General features: G+C 33.5%; 1 protein-coding gene across 1 annotated transcript; it reads right to left on the bottom strand.

The window, feature by feature from the left end:
* Positions 1-505: 505 nt before the first annotated feature.
* On the bottom strand, positions 506-18,321 carry pico. Its single transcript, XM_068776635.1, has 13 exons — positions 17,785-18,321; positions 14,996-15,182; positions 11,226-11,365; positions 10,468-10,557; positions 10,080-10,296; positions 9,644-9,793; positions 8,883-9,068; positions 8,359-8,606; positions 7,496-7,588; positions 6,652-6,764; positions 6,158-6,249; positions 5,843-6,022; positions 506-5,734 (listed from the first exon to the last, which is right to left on the bottom strand). The coding sequence occupies exons 1-13, from the start codon at positions 17,938-17,940 to the stop codon at positions 4,533-4,535; spliced, it is 3,054 nt and encodes a 1,017-aa protein (XP_068632736.1). The 5' UTR covers positions 17,941-18,321; the 3' UTR covers positions 506-4,532.
* Between the last annotated feature and the right edge of the window lie 656 nt (positions 18,322-18,977).

The following is an 18,977-nucleotide window of genomic DNA, read 5'->3' as shown; positions in this document are numbered from 1 at the left end:
TTTACTATACTTACAAACATTCTTCCATAATTATTTATTTATAAATTAATAAACGAAAAATTTATTAATATGAATATTATTTTTATATATTTGTAAGGCCAAAAAATAGTTGGCGTCTGCCATGAATTTTTAATTTAGTATTACACTCTTTACATTAAAAACGTTGCAGACCTCTGCTCTAGGCAATAACCAAGTACTTCTATTCAATAGTCAAGCATGAATTTAGAATCCAAGTTTCTTATTTACTAGAAGTTCAAGAGGATATTCTTCACTTGTGTTCATAACACTTATTAAATTCAAGAGGTTGTGTAGACAAATTTATTTGTCCTTTTTAATATTCGTCACGTGTTATAGTAAAGAATATTTGCAATTACCGAAGTCGGGCCCATTATTATAAAAAGTTTCACTTATGAATAATGAAATGCAAAATAAACAAGACAAATGTTTTGAATTTCAATATATTTGAAAAATATACAAAGAATTAATATTATACTTATTTCGCTCTGTACAAGTAAAATCATAGTAATAGATACTAATAAATGCGTTACATAAAATTAATAACTAAAATCATTCCAAACGAAGGAGGATGTAATAACATAGTCTCCGAAACAGAAATTTGTGACCCGTAAATTAGTTGTGATATATGGTATACTGTAACGCAATCATAGGTATGTACATAGGTAGTTTAATGATTTTGTATCAGCATTGGTAAATAGTAGCATAATAGCAGCTCCAACAATGTAAAACCAACCTTTTTACTTGCAACGTAATTAATACGTGTCTTAAACTAATTATCATTTATGTTACATTCTTAGGCTGGCTCGTCCTGCGATGTCTGACGTTCTCGTTGCTCAATTTAAATACACTAGTGTTTATTAAACATTATTACTGGATAAAACAAGCTCCTCTGATCTAATTCAAACGTATAAAATGTTAACAGTGCGACATATGTATAATAGATACACATAAATAGTAGGAAGCAATGTTTGCTACATTGTATACAATTATAGGATGCCAGTCTCACGAAACATAGAACTAATGTTCAAAGTAACCATTATCAATGCTTGTGCTTGAGTTAATAATGTAATGAATCATTACTCAATAGTCCATAAAATAATTTTTCAAAAATAATTAATTTTTGGTTTTAATCATGTGGTAAGATGATTTGGAGTAAAAGAATGTTAAACTATAAGATGTGGGCAAGTATTAGTCATCTTCGGAAGTATATGTGCGGCGGGACGTGGGAGAAAGAAAAACGTCAAGCAGAGTGATCTTAAATATCTCCACCCATGTGCGGTTTGTCAACCGCATCCTCTTGCGTCTCATAATTCACATACCAGTGACTCGCTATAATGTACACAGTATAATATTAAAGTTTTTGCTAGAAATCGAAGTTTATTTAGGCTCATTTTTGGTTTCACGTTTGCATATTTCTAATTACTCGCCGTAACGAGGACTAATAAGCGCAAGAAAAGTTGTTTTAGTACATTTGAATGAAACTAAATTGAAAATTCATCGAATTTACCCCAAAGCACCTTAAACACACCCGATAAAACGTTCAATTAATACGAGTATAATTCATAATAAAACATGCGCACGTAGAAAACAATACATTGTTTTTCGTAAAACATAACATATGAAATCTTTCTATGATGGCAGGAATTTAGTATTTCAACCGTTTTTAAATACGCTCACGACATGTAACATTAAAAAAAGTTATAAATAAAAATCAATTGATCTATAAAACACCACATTACAAATTATTTTACTTCCAGGAATAGTAAAGGTTCTAATACAGCTAATATGATTTAAGGAATGTTTATATGATTGTATCTATGTTTACACATATATATATGGTAGTTACAACGATTTCACATTCAAAACATCGAATTTATCTCCACAGAAACTACAACAGTAAGTACATTGAATGTAGAGACACTCTTATGCTAAAGACAGTAGGATATTTCACTATTTATTGAAACCAAAAAAAAATGCTGGTTGTCTTTAAACGTAACTAACACGGTAAATAAGGTAGCAAAATTTAATAGTAGATATTTTTCAGTGATTTCCTATCGAGTTTTGATGGTAATCAGAAACGGTCAAATACCCTACATGTCCGAATACCTATAACACTAAAATTTGAATACTAAAATGTCCAATATGGGACAAATATTTTAAACAACTAACATGAAAATTTAGAATAACTCTTCTACGCTGTTTACCAACTTTTAAGTTACATTTTAATTACTAATTTAGTTTCATTACAGCTAACTTGGATGTCGTTACGAATTTAATCGTTTGGCAGTTTCATTTGTAATTAAGTTTAGTTTTTTTTTAAATAATTATTCTATTACGCAATGCCAGATAGCGAATAAACCGTGGTCAATAGATCAAGGAAAAAAGTCAAATTAAGTATGTTTTCCTAAATATTTATCATTATGAAATACAGCTCAAGTTTTTTTTTACAAAATATTATTGATATGGGTAATACATTAAAGTAGTTTAAAAAATGTTACACGGCACCAGTGACATGAAATATTTACAAGAAACGTCTTGACTTCATTTTAGCATGATATATCAGGATACAAAATTAATACTTTAATTGTGAAATAAATCTAAAATATTTTGATGGATTTTTTTTTCGTAAAGATGTTGACAGTTCTGACGACGTTTGGTAAAGGTTATTTCACGTCACTGGAATATGCAGACGGTACTGGTTTCCGGACGTTGCGATTGTCATTTAGGAAGAGTTCTGTCAGTCTTGAGAGTTAATCAATAGTTTCTATACAGCTTAATGTCTTCATTAATTTAAATTAATATTAACTTTTTTTTTTAATCAGTGTGTAATTCTTAACCTACATATTTCTGTATAAACAATGTCATGTATAAATTCAGTTATTCTGTGATGTGTTAGGATACCTATGCCGTCAACGAAAAATCATATAAATAGGGACAGGATTTTATTTCCGTTGTCAATAAAATATATAAATGTTACTTTGATTCATCATATCAAGTTTTTCTAATGAAATGCCAATTGAGACTTCCAATGGTTTTAAAAATTCCTTAGAAGTAATTTCGTATTACATTTCATTAGCCATCAGTGTGTAAGATTTACTTTAAAACTTCGAATATTACTGCAGATGAGAATGATGAGCAGATAACTGCTCTCAAAGTTTTTATCATACACATTAGTTCAAAAAATAAGAATGTCAATAATCATCTAATGTTGCTATTGATATATTCTATTTAAATAATATTAAAATGGGAAGAAGAAAGTTACACATGGAAACTGTAGACATTTATGAGGAATTGTAAATGCATTTAAAAACACCAATGCTAATTTGAAGCTAATTTTTTTTTTATAAACAAATGTACAAAGCATCATAGATTAATATGGCACAGCCCATTTTATACAACAATGTAAGTGTATAAAAACTGATGTTTTACAATGAAAACCTTAGACCAGATAATACACAAAAGAGTGACACAATTACTGTTAACACTAAATAAACATGGTTAAAGTCCCTACATTGTGACCAAGATGCATTTCCACCGCTATTGCAATAATCTTGGATTATAATCTGTAGATAAAACTAATAAATTTTATAACAAAACTTCAATAATTAAAAATAGGTATGCCAAAAACATTTGTATAGATGGGTACCTATGAGTATTTTCATTTTATAAATAAAACTATGTTTATTCATCAAAAGTTAGCAAAATTTAGTGCCTGTTTCTCAGGTTGATATATTTAATGATTATAATGCATTTACTTTGTCTATTTTTTCTATGTATTATTTAAATAAAGTAAGTTACACTGAACCATCCAAAAAAATTATGGCTTGGTTGAACCAGAAATTGAGTCTTACAGTGTGAATTTTTTATAATCAATTCTTTTCATAAGTAAAATTCTCCCACTAACATCTCATTTAATATTTAACTTGGAACTTAAATATAAATATTGATTTTTAAGCCAATTCATAAGACGTTTATTGAGGTCCACTTTATTTATTTGGTGAAATAATTTACGTGAAATTATATAAGGTTAAAAGTGAAAATAAAATTGTGGTAATGCTTGAGCAAAACCATAAGTGGACCCGTGAAAATAATGTTTCATTCTTTAGTATACCTTTCTTTAATAGCACCACCCTTCCAAGTTATTTCGAAATTGATCCTAAGTCACCTTTAAATCGCTACAGATTTTGGTCATATTCGAGTTACCTCTACAGAACTCTGTTCTGTATTTGCTTTATAATAAAATTGTTAAAATTCAACTAACCATCGAATAAACAGCGGCGGATTAGAATTGCAATCATTGAAGAACCATCAAGGGTAATACAAATCATCTCTTAAGTCCCATCTGGGCACATCACTCACTTTATGGTTCACTTTGCATCCATGACCCTACATAGATGTGCAAATTAACCAATCATGCAAATTGCCACTTATAATAATATAGCCTTCACAAGTTTATCTAGTCACTAAATAACATCACTTGGAACTAATTTTGCACTTAAAATACTTCAGATACTTTAAGCAGTTGACTGAGCAGAAGAGATGGAATGAGATGATAAGTGCGTTGAGTCACTTCTTTTTGGAGGGGCTGGAGGTGGACGTTTTTTTACTGGCTTTGGTTCTTCTCGTGGCAGTGCCTCACGTCCATACATATTTTCATAGAATGGCTCTTCAACAGATCCATAGTGCTCCTGTACCCACATCGAGACACTTGTCTCTTTGTAGTCTTCCGACAGTGGGTATTCTCGGAAACCAAGAACTTCATGAGGAGTGGTTGCTGGCTCTAATTTACATTTCTGTGCCACTTGCCACTTTTTTCTCATCACTCGTTGGAGATCTTTGAGGAATTCTTTGGGAGGATTGCTATTAGATTCCGCTAATTTTTTAGGTGAGGACAGTCGCGTACTTTCATTACGCTTCGGTGGGAGCGGTTTTCTCGGCGAAGACGGTGATGGTTCCTTAAGATTAAAAGAGATCTTTTTAGTTTTCTTTTCAGAACATGTAGGAAGATCGTCAGCGAAGTTAACTTTTTTCACGGATCCAGTGCGTTCTTTTCCAGGCTCACCAAGTTTCTTCTGTATCGAGGGGCTGCCTAGCTTTTTAGTCTGTAATTCCACAAGACAGGCACCGTAAGCAGCTGTTTGGCCATAAATACTTTTATCCGAATGTAAGGACGATGTTCTAGAAGCTTCGGAATGAACACTGTCTAGTGAAGGTTGACGAGGGAATGAGCGAGATTGTTCAGTATTTCGAGAAACCCTAGACTGACCCGCCCTTGCCGTCTGTTCAATTTGTTGAGCAGTAAGTTGGCTGACAATATCATGTACTCTCCCAGTGTTTACGTCCATAGTATGTTCCGGTGGAGGAGGAGGAAGACTGAGCTGCGACCCGCTAATATCTTCAATAGGATCTAATGGTGGAGGTGGTGGCGGAAGAGAATCCAGACTGAGAGTTGAACTGAACATTCCTTCTGGAACATCTTCTGGCGGTGGTGGTGGAAGATCTTCAATAATAGTAACATCTGGTCTTTGAATCTTGTCGTATATAGGAGTGTAGCCATAGATAGAAGAAGAAGTGTCGACACTTGAGCGATACGCGTCACGGGTAATACTCTCGTAGTGTCCATAGGAGGAGGACTGCTCATGGCGGACAGGGCTAATGTTGGAGCTGTGGTGGTTCCCACTGGTTGTACTGTACACTGCATTGTCTGTCGCTGCATCTGTTAAAGCAAACATATTTGTTGAATAATGACAGAAACAAGATTATGTTACATTTTAAGTGACAAGTGGTGGTATTTAGTGAATAGTTTAAATTTGAGACTTCTAACCAGAATGGTGTCGCTTCAAAGTAGAATCGTCGCGTGTTCGGGGCTGCCTTGTCAAAGTGCCACAGTCGCCGCGTTCGTCCTCGCCAACCGTCGAGCCGGTCTCGGCCATTTCCTTCAGCTGCCTTGTCATCCATGTCAAGGGTATATTTGGCTTCATAGATGGTTTGCGTTTTATCGTGCCTGTAAAATGTTTCAGCTCTTAGTATCATATGGTATGGTCATAGTTTAGTCAGTCCGTCGTCAGCGCTTCATTTTAATTTAATAAACTGCAGCATTGATATACGTATAAAAGTTTTTATTTACATAAAGACTTACCCATAGGAAATTCGCAGTCAAATGCGCTTTCAGAAGCAGTGCCGCCATCGGATAAGCAACCACTGGAACTTGAAGATGAAGCCCTCGAATGTCTGAAAATTACATACGACTTATTTATGACCCCTTGCCAATTTGGCTTTGAGTTCGATTTTGATGACCGATAATATATATATTTATATATATATATATATATATATATATATATACATACAGATATGTCAAAAACCTGGGAACGCAAGTATGTTTCTTTCCGTTTCAATACATTTTAAATATATACACAATTACAACTTTAAATAATCAAATGTAATGGAGCATTCGCTAAATATTGCATTTTAGTAGCACAGCCTTAATGTTTAACGTCAAATAACCCATTAAGATGATTATAATTCGCTGATTTGCTAAACGTGCATTAAATAAGAAAAAAATAAACATATATAATTTATAGGAAAATATAAAAACAAAAGTTATATATCGATAAAAGTGGCAACACTAACCTTCCGCTACTGATATCAGAGTTGGCAACACTGACATTGCTGGAATTAGACTGGGCGGGGCCGTTGACTCCTACTGTGATGCTTCCGTTAGTTTTTGTAGGGATTGATGATATCTAAAGTATTTAAATGAATTATTTTTATATGGTCTTTTTTTTTAAATGGTCATATAGGTCTAAATTGGTAGATCAGTATTAAGTTATTACTGGTTACTATTAAGAACATTGCACTAAATTGTATCGTATATTGAAAGACTTTATTAGTTCAAAATTACATGACATATCTTATTTTAACGGATATTTGTCTTGTTGGAGCGGACAGCAAAATTGTAATATCAAAATTTATTTCAGTTTGTTATTAACCCTATGGCCTATAAGCAAGAGTCGGAATGGTGATAAATTGGTGCCTTAAAAAAAGCTACAAATCTAAATCGTAGTTATAGACCAAAGGTTTAACTAATTATTCATTTATAAATTGTTATTAATTCATTATATACTTTTTAATAATAAATTAATTTAATTAAATTGCACCCTTGACGTCTTTAAATTACTGTTTGTAACTATACACTGTTTACTGCTTTCGTTGCATTGAAATATATGTCATGCAAAATACAAATTCTGCGCCAGTTTAGGTACACGGTTGTTGTCCAGTTGTACAATTGAATGTCCCGTTGCGCGTTTGATTTTTTTGTAAACTGTAACTCTTAAAATTGGAATAAATTTTGGAGTTAATTGTTAAAAGTAACCAAACCTTTTCCTTTATTTGTGATTATGAATCTGATATAATTTTGTTCGAAAGACAAATTACGATATAGATATATAGTTTTGTTAGTAATTTTTGTACTTACAGAGCAAGAACGCGCATGCGCTAAGTGATCAAGATCCTCTTGTGTCAATTCTTCCACTAATGAACGATAGTTATCCAACAGCTGTCGGCCATGCTGCAAATAATCGTTATGTTTTTTAATCTCAAGATACTAGCTCTGTTTATTTTGTGTATTTAAATTTGAATGTGAAGTCGAATTTGGAATGGGATATTTAAAAATAGAATACACTAAATCTATGTTTCACTGGACAGAACTGTCACTGCTACCCAAATGGTCCAAGGGGCGCCTAGCTGAAGACCTCTTTTACAGTAGCGAAGCGCGAGGGTTACCGGAGAAACCGGTTGAATCCCGAGTTATGAAGGAACAGCCATTGGTAATTTCAGATTTTGTCGCTCAAAGACGAGTTTTTTTTTATTTTATACAAACCCTTGCCGGGTGAAATTTAATATAAAAGTTTAAATTTTAAAACGTGGAACGTAAAAGCTGACCTCTACTTAGCGAAAGAAATATTTCTACCAAATTTCAAGTCTCTCAGCCTTATGGTTCTGGAGATATCGTGACGAATCAGTACATATTTGGAAATCTTTTAAACATATTGACTGATTATAGATATTAAAACTTGAAATGGTAGTTAGTATAGCTTATTTGTCAGCAAAAAGCTTCAAAGCTTTTACAATTTTTTCCAATTAACCTGTAAAAAGTGATGACTCTAGAATATGTTACATTATTTTTTTACTGGAATGTCACAGTCTAATAACTTCTGTCCGTATCCTTGGACTTTGATATTAGTCTATAGTCAAGTATTTCATAATTATCAATTTAAAAAAAAAATTCAACCATCACAAATTTCAGCAGGATTTATATCATAGGTTATAATTAATTACCTTGGCTATGCGCATTGCCGTGAGCCATTTTTCCAAGCTTCTCTGGTCATCTGCACACAGGAACTTGATAAATTTCACACTCTTCGGCTGCTGAAGTCGTGGATGCTTTATAGCAAAGCAATATTCAGTCGGAGATTTGTACTTCTTTTTCCAATTCACTCCTTGATATACCTCGTTGGTTTCAAACGTGGCCAGACAAACCAGCTCCTTCAAAGTCTTCACTTTTTCTTTCGGCGAATAATACAGCCCTAATGCAGATAAAGTCATAATGTAATACAGACATACATAAATAAATGAAAATACCCATTTGTATTATTATGGGAAAATAAAGTATAGCCAAATTGCTTTATTTGATTTCAAATTAACTTATAAGGATTAATACATTCGCTTAAAGCGCACAGCTCTATAACGTGTGGCCACACCTCGCTTAGCAATTGTAGGCAAAGAAAAAATATTTTTTAATACTAGTTAGGTCAGCTCCCATAGAGTGAACCAATTAAAAATTCTCTTCGCAAGCTACTGACCAGATGGGCGCAGGACAAATCGGTACTTCTTCCACTCTTTCTTGGTGTCACTTTTTAAGTATAGGGGCCCCTCCAACTGCGGAACAGGATATCCGGAGATTGAAGGAATAGATGAGAGTATAGTGTGCCCAAAGAATTCTTCGAGAATCACCTGTCTCGAATGGTCGTCGTGTTCAATAGATCGGCCTGCAACGGTAATGTGATTCATTTATAGCACACACCAGCAAAAACTAAGAAAACTTTTAGTAATAATATCTGCGACATACAATGTCAAAACCTTCAAAACCATTTAAGTTTCGTAATATTGATAACTCAGACAAATTGATATTTATAATTTAAATCTAATATATAAAATTCTCGTGTCATGGTGTTCGAACTTGAACTCCTCTGAAACGGCTTGACTGATTTTTTACCAAATTTAATATGCGTATTCAGTAGATCTGAGAATCGGCTACTATCTATTTTCTTTCTATACCCCTAAGTGATAAAGGTTGTTCACACTTAAAAAAAATTATTTTTTTAACGAAATTTTTTGTTTTTATTTTTTTACGATACAGTATACAAGAATACATACAACCATAAATTTTCACCCCTCTACGATTATCCCTTATTTTTTATTTGTAAATTAAAATATCAATTTTTTTTTGCAAAACAACGTTTGCGGGATCAGCTAGTAAATATAAAAGAATATTATGATTGAATAAGACATCACGTAAATTAAAAAATAATATCACCGAACTGCTAAAAAAGCGTAACGTTACCTCTATCATCCTCATTGAGAAGGAACTTCTCAGGATTCTGGAATAGTGATATTTTCTCTGGTCTCTCGACGAATAAGATCTTGTTTTTTGATTCCCGTGTCCACATCATCAAGTTCTCCACAAGCATTTCATGGTCCTCGTATATCCGTTCTGAAGAAAATGTACATTAAATTAAGAATTTAAATAATCTACTCTTTATAAATAACAATCTAAACACATTGCTTTTATTACATAGTAAATATGTATTAAAATACGAATTTTTCAATAAGAATAGCATTAATACAATTTGGTAAGAAAAATTTTTGGAAGACGTCTGCATGTAGTATGTCCTCCATATGACTTTAAGAAGGCCTACAGTAAGCTTTCCTTGCAGGTCCGTCGTCTCCATTTCAGCACCTCAAGGCCCCCGCGGCCATTTGTTTTACGTTTTACTTACCCATATGTAATTCCGGCAGGTGTTCAACGACAGCCCACTTGGGTTCCATTGTGATGTGGTTCTTGTCAGCCAGTAGACGAGCTATATAGCCGCAACTCATCTTCTCGTCTACCAGTAAACTCTTTGACGATCCATCGGCGGTGAAGGCTTTGATGAATAACTTCTTCACGTTTGCCTCACGCATACGCTCCAATGCTAGTTTGATCTTCTCGGCTTTCTGCAAGAAATACGAAATAAAATTAAAATTATTTTCTTGCATTAAAATAAATTTGTCTATATTAGAAATGTCAATAATATAAAATTATCTGAAAAGGTTTTTTTCAATATAAAAAGGTGTTTTTAGAAGTTTTTTAAGTAATTCAAAAACTTCAGTTACATTAGTACTCACCTTTTGGTTCTGGTGAAGATTCAGCTTTAAAGCTTTACATTTGGCGCTTGCGCTGCTTGAGGCTGACGACTCACTGGATAACATTGACACCTGAAAAAAGGTGATGATTATCAGTTTTATAATTATACAATATAATTAGATAGCGGTGTACGCGCAAAAAGAGCATGTACATTAAGTCGTCAAATCCCGCCGTTTTTAGGAAGCTGCTTTCCTCAACGTCTCTAAGTAACGACTTTCAATAGCACAGCCGTAGTTATTTGAATTCCAACGACTATATTTTACCCAAAGAAGGTACCAAAGTTGTCGTGTGTTTTGACAAGTTTGCCTTGCCTTGAAAATTGGAATAGTGCCAGACTAGGAAGCTTGCCAATGTGCCAAGCCTTAGAAGGATACTTGTATGTATGTATAGGTACATGATTTGTTAAACCTTACCATGCTTATATAAAGTAGTACATTTAACTGTTAATCTCGGTATAATCTTTTCTTTCTTGTTACATTACATGACAGCAACAAATATGCTATCGTGAGATTTGAACACACTAATAACATATAATTTTTCGACTTCGCTTCACATATATAATACTAAATATAATATCTGCATTCTTAGCCATGAGACTTCAATCATAAGAACCTTTTTACATCCATGATCTTTTTTGATTGAACATGACAACAGGTCGAAATGTTTTTTGTACTCTAAACAATTGTAAAACATATTTCGATGCTCATATATATGAAAAGATTCGTTATGAAATACTTACGGTGTCACTAAATGCTGAATCATTATCGGGAGAGTCCGTTCTGGGGAGTGCGACGGCTCCTTCATTGCATTCTTTGCTGCACTCCGCCCTTTGAGGGCAACCCTCGCCCTCTCCCCTCTCTTTTGACACCGACGCATACTCTGTTTGGGGGAAAATGATTAAATATGTAAATGAAGGGCTGAATAGGTAACTAGAATAATAATTGCCTAATAAATATAAAGCTTGACTCTCTATGCACACACGTGGCATGTCTTTGTTACATTTCTATCAAGTTTTTTCCTATCAGGAGATTTCTCAAATAATTTCTTAAGTTAATTGAGACAAAATTCAGTTTATATACCAGCTTACTTATAATTATGTTAATGTACATTTTTTTTAAATATTCCATCTAGGAGGCGCTTGTCTAATCATCATTAAAATTGCAATTCGCATCTTTTGTAAGGCTGTTACCGGAAAACTCCGTAGTAAAGTAAACGAGGTCAAAGCTCCCGTATACTGTACGTTTCCTTACTTGTTTGAAAATACAACGTACAAAAGTCTAAGCCGATTAAATGGTAATTGTGTTGATATTATTTTTTCATGTTTTTTTTTTATAAATATATACGAATACAAATTAGTCTAATGCGATTATAATCATTGTAAATAATTCATCATGATATTAAAGTTTTATGTGCGATCTGTTCACTAAATTATTTGAAACACGGTTTCACAAATAGACGTGTAGTTTTTTTTATACTATAGTGGGAACCAAACTTGTTTCGTCGGGACACTAGATGATGTATGTTTACATTCGTCTTTAAAACACCGCCACTAAATTTCAAAAAGACAATGGCCTAGTTATATAAACACTGCGTCTTATACCACGGGATTACAAGTGCATCTGTAATTATTATTACAAGATCTTTACCGACGAGGACTAAATCTAATAACTAACGGTATTTTGGACGTTATTTTAAATTTACAAGACAATTTTTCGCCTTAATGACTTAATCCTATCCAAAATTAATTTTACCACATTGAATTATCTATAACGTATTAAGAATTCATTCTAAAATTTTATTTGTAATAAAATCATGTAGCAAATAGTATAAAAACACCCTTTTCTACATAACAGTTCATAGGCACAAATAACACAACGCCCTAGATAAAGTTCCTACAATCGTTATCGTGCAATTTGAAGTGGATTCGAATACTGTAAACTCTACTTTACATTATCAGTTCTTATTGTAACAGCTTTCATATAAACAGGACGTGCTGTTGACGCCGTGACGTAATGGCGTACTAGTTACGTATCGATAAAACTAAATAAAGCACAAATACGTTTCCGATCAATTGTTACCATGCTGCTTCTTTATAAATCAATATTTCTTATGATTAGAACTTATTAACTCTAATAGCGAAAATTAATTTAATAATGTTACTAGATAACAAGATACTTCCGTAAAGATTCCGTTGGTTAAAAAAAGGTAATAAAATATCCCACACTTATTACCAGACAATATTTGATTTATATATAGATGATGGTCAAATACGGATAAGTTAAATATATATTTTCACTCTGAAGGTTCTTTAGAGAAATAAAGTATAAAAAATGTAAAAATAGTATTGATAAAACTCTTCTTTTCTCACACAAACCTGAGTAGACTTAAACATGTGGTGCGTGTCAAATATTTGACATCAATAATAAAAAAAAACATTACAACGAGTTTTTAGCTTTGGAAAGAGCGAAGTCAATCGGGTTAGCTAGTAGTTAATAATTTGTATGATCTTTATGCGTTAAAAGATATGATGGTTTGAAAACAGAACATAATGCTCCTAAGAACATTTGTTTTCCAATTACAATAGCAGTCGGGTATTTTCTATAAGCCGATTATAATCTATACTTTTATTTCGTCAAAAGAGTTGTACGCGTCACAGAAATAGAATCCAAACAATAGGCATTATGTGCTAACAAACAAACAATTGTCTTCGACACGAAAGTTTGTGGATGTAAGGTAATTTAACAATTCATTACTCTAACATTGAACGCGGCGTACAGACAATCACTCGTTTCACTCTCTTTTTAAAAGGACGAGGTTGCAGACATTATCGTAGTGGCGTACCGGCTGAAATGTTATTATGTCGATTTCGTAAAAGGACCTTGGGCAAGTTGACTGTTAAATTCCATGAAAATAAAGCCCGAAAACGTTTCGAGAAACGGACAGTGAAATTAAATCGCGAATTAGTTTTAAAAAATATTTACATTAGTTTTATACTTTATTACAAATATACTATACAATACAAATAGTACATGTCATATACATCGTCGTAATTTTAATAGTTAAGGATGTCTATGTGGGGATATACCATAATCGCCACACTTAGCAGGCGGGTTAGCGATTGCAACGTGGTATAATAATAGTTACCTACTCTTTATATATATATAAAATAAATCTATTTTCTTTTTCTTTGGATTTTCCACTTGAGAACGAATTACCGATTTTATTCATGTTTTAATGTTTCTTAATACTTTGTAAGTTCTTTTTGAAAATTGTGAATACACTTCAAAGAATATAATGACTAATGATACTTCCCATTTCGCTATGAACTACGCGTTGTATGACAGTTAGCATTGAACCCTTTCCTTTAAACAATTTGCAACTGTTAGTATTTATTGATAACAAAATTACTTTGATGATTTTACATTTAAATAATAAATAATGTTAATATTAAAGTATGTCACTTAAAAAGATATTCATTATTTTTTTCTATTAAAATTAGACAGGTCATTAACTTCGCCAGAAGTTTTTAGCTGAACAAAAGTATTTACGTACATGTAATGTTATGTAACAAAATGTTTGAGATTATTTTTAAACATTATTAGTAATAGAAACTCGGATCAGATAAAATTAGAACTTATAGTTTGATATAATGAAATACTTCTTCGGTCTTGTTCAAGTGACCTTTTGAAACCCTCATAAATACGTTAGGCAGTGCGCCTAAGGAACATAGTTTCTAGTTTGAAAAGCACCTAGAGAACAAGTATAGATAGGATTGCGTAACAGACAGTATTGCCAGCTTTAAAGCTGAATTACGGAAATTGTATTTGTATAGTCCATGTTTAACATAGACATGTTATATATTATAATTATATAAATTGTTTTCTATTCAATTTAACAGTCATTATGATTATAATAGGATCACTGTGAATTTATAAGGATATTATTTAAAACGGTTTATAAATTTTCTCGTCACACTGATCTTTTTTACAATTAAGCCAAAAATTAATGGAATAAATTTGTGGTCAAATCCAATAACTAAGGTTTAAGAATTATAACCGCAAACCGTTTGACGTATAAGCAACTTAGCAGACATAACTTGGAAGCATAATGGCAAATGTCACTAAACTTGGCCATAATGAACGGAGCGCCTGTATCACAATGAACCTTTCTATTAAAACTAACGTTATTGCTTATAGTGAAAGGTTAGACGATACTTTAAAACCAACTAAATTACATTTTAAATTTAACTTATAACAATCTACAGCGTTATTAGTTTGATATAAAATTAACGAGATATTAATAACACACCATGGAATGTTCAATGCTGTTCGTCTGTTTTTTTTTGTGGAATATTTTTTTAAAAGTTTTTGGTGTCAGTTAAGCAGTGTTATTCGCCAGATTAGATGGCATAATCTATGTTAACGAAGTGGCATTTTGTTTTGGACAAATATCCTCCTGTCCACGTTATTATAACCTATAAAAGACAAATAAAATAGGGTCAGATCTTACCAGCAGACACTCTTGACAACTCTTCGTCGTACTCCGAATCGAGAGCGCATAGTTCTCCAAGGATGGCGTCGAGATCCGCGTCCTGCGTCTCTTCCAGATTGGCCATGGAGAATCGATATGTGTCTATGCGAGGGGCAACAATCTCAAGTGGCCTCAGAGCCGATGCCTCATTTGCTACGCTTAGACCCTGAAATTGAAGATAGAATCAGCTTATAAATATTGTGAAAAACTGAAACAAATGTTACTTTTATCAACAATCTATGTGCACTGAACCAATATGTCTAGAACTATAACAGCTTAGAAATTAGAAATTTATTAGTAATATTATTTTCATCAAGTAGAGATGAGTTAATTACGTATTTTATGAAAATCCATCCGCAAGTATGGTTCAGGGGATGTTTATGAAATTCATTTTTATGGATTTCATGAAACAACATAAGGTAGATAGACACGCGTGGCACGTGGGGGACAACTAGTATATGAGTATAGAATAACTGGTGTATGTATAACAGCTATTATCAATGCCTCGAAAAACTCGTAAATACCTTATTTATATAAAATAATTCATATTAGAGTGAAAATTAAATATGAAATCTGAATAATATTTACCAGGAGGCAATAGACTTATAATTGTGAATCAAGCATATAATTCACCATAAGAAAATAATATTATATTTATGTCACAATTAAGTGATGAACAGGCAATCAACGTGGTGTAGAGTCAAGGGATATAAAATGAACGTCGAACATTTAAATTTTTTAAATGTTTTTAAGTAATTGCAAAATATTATTTTAAAGAATTTATATTAATCATCGATAACAAATTACCAGAAGATTCTGTTTTGAGTTTTTTTGTACGTAAAAATACATTTGGATTGTGTCAACACTAAACGAGTTTTGCAAAGTGCAGTGGTGCGTATCTCACGAAGAGGGCCATGACCTCAAAACGGGCGTAAATAATTATGTTCGAGAATCGGTAATTGCTTTCATCGGTAGTGCGATGGGAGATTTTAAGTTACTAGAGAAATGTGCGCCATGGATCTTTTCGATTGAAATACATATCCCGCGCTTTACGCTAAAGATTGGTACTCGACACAACCTTATGAAACTATTTTTTTTATCACTGATGCGATATACCACACAATTAAGTAAATTCTATTGTTTTTTCCAAAACTTCAATTAGATAATATGTAATCATAAACGCGGGAAATACTTGTGTATGAGATATGCAACTTTATGTTAATATTAGGTAGGAAATATTATCGTTACAGAGAGGTCACTTTGAAATAGTGAGGTGCAGATTAAGATATAACGTAGTGACTATTAAATCTAGGCGCGAAGCGAAACATTCTTTATTTGAACTTTGCTATAAGCACAAGGACCTTCGTAGAAGGCAGTAAGAACTTTGAAACCTCTAATTTGAAAATATACTCTATATTTTAAGGACAGAGGTATTCAAATGCGTAAACATTAGTATATTTTTTATAAAAATAAAATCATAGCGCTTCACACCTCTCAACACCTCAGTTTCTCCCTAAGGCAAGTTATGATAAGTTGTAGGCATCCCTCTTTAGATGCTACAGTCCTTGGGAGCCCTTTGGAGCACCTGCCTTTCACAACAAGTTTTTTGCTCCAGGGTGGAAGTAGTTAACAGCGTGATAACGCAAAAACTTGCTAGCATTGTAAACGCGCAGGTGAAATACGTTTTTAATATACAAATCTGAATTGTCAGAGCTTACGCTGTGCGATTAAGCTACCTTTTCTTTTTCCTTTTTATTATAGAAACGTAAAACATGACGCGGTCGCATCCTGAAAGTCCTTGCCAGTCCATGAAAATCCATTCTCCTTCATATTTCCTGATAGTTATGGAATATAATAATTATTTATTTTTAACCACACCAAAAAACCATTGAACTAATTTCTCTCAGTAATCTAAAATGTAAGATTTTTATCACGCCAAACTAACTATTTTTAAACTACGTTCAGTAATCGAATAGATAGCTTAGTATTCACCTGTGACACTCAAACCTCGCCTAAAAGACGAATCATTTACGAATAATAAGTTGTATTATCTATTTTCTGGTTATTATTAGTAAAGTTTACCATAAAGCCACATAAAGTAATTGCGAATATTAATCAGAAGCCATAAATGCATAACAACGAACATAGTTGCGTAGTGTAGCCCTTTTTGATTAAGTATTAATTATCTGTCCACTTAAAGTCGACATCCCATATCGTAAACGGGAATGCATTGTCTCGACGGCTGGCTTCTTATGTCGCCACTCATTTGGTATGCATGTTGTACAACGACACATTTATGGGTCCCGAATATTTTACTGCTCGTAAATTTACGGTTTAAAAAATAAATAAAAGTGATCTTTATAAAAATAAGAATTTATTTGTTTTGATAATTCATCGGTGTTCGTAGATTAATTATAATCGATATTACACCACCTGATTGATAATTTTTAAAAGCGGTACTGTTTCAGATTTAAAACCCATATTTTAAAGGTTTTTTTTATATTTTATCTGTTATTATAAATTGTTATTGCCTAGATTTTAATGACATTAAGTTAGTTTAAAAAAGTTGCATCGCGCAAGTGCAGTGAGTCTGTATTTACTTTTGCCGAGTGACAAAACTTTTTAACTTTCCAAATGCGATTACTTGCAGTCTGTCTACCGCAATAAATTTGTGGAATGTGATAACGTATGAGTTATCGTTTCTAAAGTACACACTCGAAGTAGGTTTGCTGGTGAAGTAAATTAACTAATTGTATTGCGATACTTACGGCTACTGACATGTCTAAAGTTTGTTCAATTCTCTTGCTCTCAACCGGTGAACTGTTTACACTTCTTGATCTACCGCTAGCAAGACGGAAACTTCTGTTCAATGTTGAGAGGAATCCGCCTCGGTTCCACTTGCAAGAGTCTAGTCGCACGTCCATTTTTTCGTTTACATCGCACTTGGAGGTGAGTCACCGTCTACCACGAACTGTGCTAAAAGTTTTCTTAACCTCCCGGCGAGCCGTCCCGCTAGTTCGTCAAGTCCTCACGAATACGTCGGCGTTCATTTACTCCAGGAATTTGCTATTCGTTCGCCCCGAAGTGGAAGCAAAAACTTGTTATCCTGCGCGACTCGAGTTATTACTCGCGGCGTTCGGAGTTTGCGCGGCTTGTACTCGGGATGTATAAACAGTGGTGGCCGGCCTCGCCCATTCACTTCGTTAATGACAATTATTTGCAAAACTTTCGTTTTCACAATCGATTTAAATGTAACAAAACAAAGGAGTTAGCGCGCGATGACGACACGCATACAACGTGCGACGTCTTGAATACAACTAAACTGGCTATGTTGCATTACAAAATGAGCGGCGCGGACGATCGGGTAGTGCAGGCGACGAGAGACGGAAAGAGTGGGGGAGAGGGACGCAGAGTGTGCGACGAAGCTGTCCCCGCAGCCGGGCGCGTTCCGCATCCAAGTGCGGACTTTAGAACGAGCGCGTGTGATTCTGAATTCGAGTTAACCACTTTTGCAGATACAAACTTTGCCTTTCAGACGCTATCAAAACTATATAAGGTGTTTGCCCTATCACCGAGTAGCATGCGGGTAACGCAGACAGAATTAGAATTATATTTATTGTGTATTAAATTATATAAAAGGAATATGTTTATTTGCAAATGCAAATAAGGGGTACTCGCTTTAATGTTCTGCCCCATACGTCATGTTATTTGATTAAAATCAAATAAGTTTTTAGCAAAACTACACTCGAAACTTTTTTTTATAAATTTATTGAATGTTGCTTATTACCAGTTGGGGTGAAGAGTCATTACAACTTTTGCCAACGAATGCGTGGGTGATGCACTATTTGAAGTGTAGCGCACGCTAACGGAGTAAATATAGCACGTTGCGGTGCGAAATAATAATAAGTTGGCGTCGTTAGCGCGTTAAGCGAATGTAGCTTTTATTTGCGCCACTTCTTGG

This window comes from Battus philenor, unplaced genomic scaffold, assembly GCF_028537555.1.
Source record: "Battus philenor isolate CCGP_79_NKW_IND1 unplaced genomic scaffold, ilBatPhil1.0.hap1 SCAF_1, whole genome shotgun sequence".
Taxonomy (NCBI): domain Eukaryota; kingdom Metazoa; phylum Arthropoda; class Insecta; order Lepidoptera; family Papilionidae; genus Battus; species Battus philenor.
This window is presented reverse-complemented; position numbering and strand designations above follow the sequence as displayed.